Raw genomic sequence first — 6,125 nt, forward strand, 5'->3', positions numbered from 1 at the left:
ATTTTGGGGAGGGGGGAGATAGGAGAAACAACCTGGCTCATGCTCTTGTTGTAGGTCTTCATCTGGTCTAGTAGAAAAGAGACAGAGACAGAGACAAAGAGAGAGAGAGAGAGAGATTACTGAAATCCCATACATGTCCGGCATGCAGGAATGCGTCCCGGCTCGGCGGCGGAGCTGTCCCCCCCCCCCCCGAAGGAGCGTCCCGGGGCCGGGGCTGTCCTTGGTCGGTGCTCCAGGGCCGCCGCCCCGACGGGGCCGGAGAAGGAGAGCGTCTCTGGGCGGCTCCGGGGAGGGAGGGGGGGGCTCTTGTCCGGCTGCGGCGAGGGTGGCCCTCCGACGGGGCGCACAGCGGCAGGGGTCTGTCCGGCGGCGGTAGGGGTCTGTCCGGCGGCGGCGGCAGGGGCTTCGGGGCCCGCGGGGGGTCCTCTCTCTCCCGCCCCCCCCAGATCGCCGGCCGGCTGCCGCGCACGTCCAAAGGCGGGCGTCGGGCGGGGGGGGCTCACATGAAGAAGTCGGCGGCGCTGGGGGCCGCCTTGGGGGGGTTGGGGGCGGCGGCGTGGGGCGGCGAGGGCTCGCGGAAGGCGCGGGCGGCCAGCTTCTCGTACTTCTCCTTGTAGAGGTCGCGCTCCTTGGCCAGGCGGCCCACCTCCGCCTTGAGCGCCTCCACCTGGCCCTGCAGCTGGCCCTTCTCGGCCTCCAGCACGTGCCGCTGCTGCACCCGCTTGTAGCGGCAGGACTGCGCGTAGCCGCGGTTCTTGAGCGTGCGGCGCTTCTGCTTGAGGCGGATCACCTCCTCCTTGCTGAAGCCGCGCAGCTGCCGGTTGAGCTCGCGCACCGACATGGACACCAGCTGGTCGTCGGAGAAGCGCTCCTCCAGGCGCAGGTGGTGGTGGTGGTGGCCGGCGTGGTGGTGGTGGCCGTGGCCGTGGTGGTGGTGGTGGTGGCCGGCCGTCGGGGCCAGCTCGTCGGGCGGGAAGGGCGCGCCGCGGAAGCCGTCGTAAGCGGCGGCGGCGGCGGCGGCGGCCTGGTGGTGGTGGTGGTGCGGGTGGTGGTGCGGGTGGTGGTGCGGGGCGCCGATGAGCGCCTCGACGGCGTCCTCCGGGGTGAGGTTGAGCGCCTCCGGGTTGAGCGGGTGCGGGTAGCCGGACATCCAGTAGAGGTCCTCCAGCTGCGCCTTGCCGGCCGCGGCCCCCGGGTTGCCGGCCAGCGGGGGGCCCAGGCCGGCCGGGTGGGCCCCCCCGGGGCTGGGCGCGCAGAAGCTGGGCGAGGAGGGCACGGACGAGCAGGGCGTGCTGAGCGGCGTGGAGGAGAGCGAGCCCGGCGGCGGCAGGCGGTGGCAGAAGCGCTCGGCCTCGGCCGGCTCCTTCTTCACCTCGAACTTCATCAGGTCGAAGTCGTTGACGTACTCGATGGCCAGCGGGCTGGTGGGCAGGTCGGCCGCGCTCAGCGCCAGCTCCGAGGCCATCTCACCGCATAGGGCGCGCCCTCGACGGCTCCGGCGGCCCGCGGGAGAGGCGGCGCCCCCCGGCCCGGGGGTGGAGGGGCGCGCAGGCGAGGAAGAGGAGCGGGGAAGAGGGGGGAGGGCGCGGGGCACTCAGGCCGCAGGGTCCCGCCGGAGGGGGCGCGGGGCTGAGCTGGCCGGCCGGCGCCCCCCTCCAGCCGCTCCCACCGCCCCGGCCCCGCTGCTGCTGCTGCTGCTGCAAAGTCCCCGCTGGGCGCACCGACGGCGCGGCGGCCCCCGCCTCTCTCCAGCAAAAGCAGGACACCCCCCGCCTGGCAGCAGCGGCCCCCCCCCCGTCGCAGCAGCAGCACCAGCCGCCGCCGCCGCCGCCGCCTCCGCCTCCCCTCCGGCCGGTGCGTGAGTGGAGCGCTGAATGGCGCCGGCTGCTCTTTATAGGGAGCGCCGCCAGGCCCCGCCCGCCGAGGAGGGGGGGCCGCCGCCTGCCCGCCTATTACCAGCCCGGGCTGCCGGCGGGGGCCATTTGCCTATCCCTATAGCAACCCCCGCCGGGCCCAGCTGTCACTCTCGGCCGCCAACAGCTGGAAGCCGCCGGGCTCGGGGGGTGGGGGGGGGAGTCAGCGGGGCGCGCCCTCTGGTGGCCGCGCGAAGGGAGCGCCCCCCCGGGCGTCGAGGGGGGCCGCCGGAGCGTCTCTGTTTGCGCGCCCCTCCGAAAGGGTCACGCGCCGGCCAGCCGGCCCGGGCCCCCGCAGGGTCTGCTTAAGCCAGGCCAACACTTAAGCCGTCGCCCCTTTCTCTTTTCCAGCCCTTCCCCGCTTTCATTCTAAGAGGTGCGGGCGGGGGGGGGGGGGGGTCTTGAGGATTAGAACCGGCGGAGGCGGAGCTCGCCCGAGGCTAGAAGGAAAGTTTAAGAAAGAAGGGGGGCGGTGCGGACGGGAAGCAGCAGAAGAAGAAGAGTTTGGATTTATATCCCCCCCCTTTCTCTCCTGTAGGAGACTCCAAGGGGCTGACAATCTCCTTGCCCTTCCCCCCTCACAACAAACACCCTGGGAGGTGGGCGGGGCTGAGAGAGCTCCGAGAAGCTGTGACTAGCCCAAGGTCCCCCAGCTGGCATGTGTGGGAGTGCACAGGCTAATCTGAGTTCCCCAGATGAGCCTCCATAGCTCAGGCGGCAGAGCTGGGAATCAAACCCGGTTCCTCCAGATTAGATACACGAGCTCTTAACCTCCTATGCCACTGCTGCTCCTTTCTCACGAGGAAGCCCAAATGACCCTTCCCTCACCTTTGGGATGCTCAGAGGCTAGGGTTAGTGTGTTGTGGGTTTTCCGGGTTGTATGGCCGTGTTCCAGTAGCATTTTCTCCTGATGGTTTGCCCGCATTTGTGACTGGCATCTTCAGAGGTTGAAGACGCCAGCCTCAGATGCAGGCGAAATCAAACGTCAGGAGAAAATGCTGCTGGAACGCGGCCATACAGCCCGGAAAACCCACAACGTCCTAGTGATTCCGGCTGTGAAAGCCTTTGACAGTACATTGCTTGGTTCCCCCCCCCCCCCCCCCCCCAATAAAAGTTATCCCTGTCTGGACACACAATTAAAAGCCAGGAGAACCGTCAGAAGTGAACAAAAGGAATTTCCCATAAAAACCTGTCACAAAGATTAAAAACAAGGGCATAAAATGCCCATTTAAGATCAACTCCCAGCCCCGAAAGCCCTGCAAAAGGAGACAGTTTTCGAAGTCCTCTAGAAAGTTTTAGAAAGTCCCCGGCTGCTTTATCTGCTGATTCCTCCGACAATCGGTTTCAAAAGACAGAGGCCAACGCTGAGAAGGCCTGCGCTCCTGTCTGGCCGTTGACCTCAGCAAATGGAAGGCGGGGTCTGTTGGACACTCCTGAGTTGACCCATGGTGTTGTATGGAGAGAGTGGGACCCTTAGGTGGCCTCCTGAACACAAACGGGTATGAAGGACCACCAGCCCCTTCAAACCTGCAGCCTTCAGGCTAATCTCAACATTGGCCGACTGTGCGTATGCCCGTGGTGGCGAACCTTTGGCACTCCAGATGTTATGGACTACAATTCCACGCCCCTCCTCTCAGCAGCAGCGCGCAGTTGTAATTGTAGGTGGCCAAAGGCTGATGGGAATTGTAGTCCATAACATCTGGAGTGCCAAAGGTTCGCCACCACGGGCGTATGCCATCCAACATCAGCTGAAAGGCAGGTGGGCAGTGGTGGGATCCAAAAATTTTAGTAACGGGTTCCCAGGGTGGTGGGATTCAAACTGTGGCATAGCACCAATGGGGCGGGGCGGGGCAGTGCACAACGGGGGTGTGGCCAGGCATTCCGGGGGCGAGGCATTCCTGGGTGGGGCTGTGGCAAGGACAGAGCCGCTGCGCCGGTCCTTGGGCAGGAAACGAATGCACACAGGTGCAGGCTGCCACGCCCGCCGGTGCACCTCCTGCTAGACTGCTTCAAGTTCTGCGTGCTACTGCTGAGAGGAGGGGCGTAACCAAAGCAAAAACCATGTGGCAAAATCACCCATTAGTAACCCCCTCTCGGCACACACAAATAATTAGTAACCTACTCTCAGGAACCTGTGAGAACCTGCTGGACTCTGCAGGTGGGCCCATTTGCACAAATCGGATCTTCCAAGGTGTCCGAGGGCAGCCCCAGAAGGAGCATATTATAGTGGCCCATCCTGGATCTTAAAAGGGCGATAGAGCAGTGTAATCAGGTCTAGAATCTAGAAAAAAAGACAACCTACAGACTCGATTTTGGCTACAAAATCGCGCCAGCCACCAGGCACTTGCCAATTCTTCCTCCTTTATCTTTAATTGTATGTTCCTGCATGGCAGGGGGTTGGGCTGGATGGCCCTTGGGGGTCTCTTCCAACTCTATGATTCCATGATTCTATCTCCCTCCTGCTCCTAACAGTTGGGAGCAGCTTGGCACTGACTAAAAAGCACTCTGCACGTGCCCAAAGACACACTGATTTTTGCAGCTAGATTTAAATCGGGTAGCACCCACAAGATTGTGGGGGGGGGGGGGTAGGAGCTTTCAAGAGTCAAATGAGATACCCTGAAAATCTGGTGGGGCTGAATGAGGTTGCTTTACTCCAATCTAGCCGTTGTCCTGCGAAGCAACACCATTGCGTTCCAGATTGCGTTCTTATAGCTTCACCTGGTCAGAGGCTTAGTCCTGGCTCTGCCCACCCGAAGGGCCAGGGCTCCGGCTGCGTGAGCTACTTCCCTGGCAGCCTTCTCTTTTGCCAGTCGCAAACCTCTCCTCCCACCCCCCACCCCGCCCCAGTGGTGAGATCCAAAAATTTTAGTAACAGGTTCCCCTGGTGGTGGGATTCAAACTGTGGCGTAGCGCCAATGGGGCTGGGCGGGGCACGACGGGGGCGTGGCTGGGCATTCCGGGGGCGGGGCATTCCTTGGGCGGGTAAACGAATGCACGCAGGCGCAGGCTGCCACGCACGCTGGTGCACCTCCTGCTAGACTACTTCAAGTTCTGCCCGCTACTGCTGAGAGGAGGGGCGCAGCTAAGGCAAAAATCCTGTGGCAAAATCACCCATTAGTCACCCCTTCTCGGCACACACAAATAATTAGGAACCTACTCTCGGGAACCTGTGAGAACCTGCTGGATCCCACCTCTGCTCCCCCCATGTGCGCACGCCATGAACATGGATATATAGTTGAAATATACAGATTTAACTCCAGCTCCAGAGCCGGCACAAAGAGGCGCAACCACAAAGCCGTTCCAAACAAAGGCCATTTTCTTCCCTGTCATAATTCAAACAGCCGCACAAACATGCACATGCTTTGGCTGCTGTGAGTTTCCAGGGTGTGTGGCTGTGGTCTGGTAGTTTCGACACCTAACTTTTCACCCGCAACAATGGCTGACATCGTCAAAGGCACGTTTAGTTATTGTGTTAATTTTGTACGCCGCCCGTCTCCTTGCGGACTCAGACAGGGTAAGATGTGTTTCTGCACAAGCACAGACGTTTTTGTCCCAATAATACAAGCCCTGCTGGATCAGACCAGTGAGGGGCCACCTAGTCCAGCATCCTGCCTCACACAGCGGCCAACCAGTTCCTCTGGAGGTCCAATAAACAGGGCATGGAGGCCGAGGCCTTTCACTGATATTTCCTCCTGGCAGTGGGATACAAAGGTTGACTTCCCCTGATCATGGAGGTGCCCTTAATTCCCACTGCTAGCAGCCGCTGATAGATCTCTTCTCCAGAATCTATCCCGGTGGCCATCACTACCTCCTGTGGTTGCAAATTCCACATTTTAATCACTGAGAGCCAGCGTGGCGTAGTGGTTAAGAGCAGGAGCACTCTAATCTGGAGACCCGGGTTTGATTCCCTGCTCTGTCACTTGAGCTGTGGAAGCTTACCTGGCGAACCAGATTAGCTTGTGCACTCCAACACATGCCAGCTGGGTGACCTTGGGCTAGTCACAGTTCTTTGGAGGTCTTTCAGCCCTACCCACCTCACAGGGTGTTTGTTGTGAGGGGGGAGAGGGAAAGGAGATTGTAAGCCCCTTTGAGTCTTCTTACAGGAGAGAAAGGGGGGATATAAACCCAACCTCTTCTCTTCTATATAAAATAAATCTTTCTTTTTGTCCATCCTGAATTTGCTGTCCATCTGTTCCCTCCGTTGCCCCCAAG

General features: G+C 61.3%; 1 protein-coding gene across 1 annotated transcript; it reads right to left on the reverse strand.

Annotated features, from left to right (window-relative positions):
- Positions 1–373: 373 nt before the first annotated feature.
- MAFA (MAF bZIP transcription factor A) lies at positions 374–1,823 on the reverse strand. The gene has a single exon (XM_048482663.1). It carries the CDS (start codon positions 1,463–1,465, stop codon positions 500–502), a length of 966 nt encoding a protein of 321 aa, XP_048338620.1. The 5' UTR covers positions 1,466–1,823; the 3' UTR covers positions 374–499.
- Between the last annotated feature and the right edge of the window lie 4,302 nt (positions 1,824–6,125).

Source organism: Sphaerodactylus townsendi, unplaced genomic scaffold, assembly GCF_021028975.2.
Source record: "Sphaerodactylus townsendi isolate TG3544 unplaced genomic scaffold, MPM_Stown_v2.3 scaffold_19, whole genome shotgun sequence".
Lineage (NCBI taxonomy): Eukaryota > Metazoa > Chordata > Lepidosauria > Squamata > Sphaerodactylidae > Sphaerodactylus > Sphaerodactylus townsendi.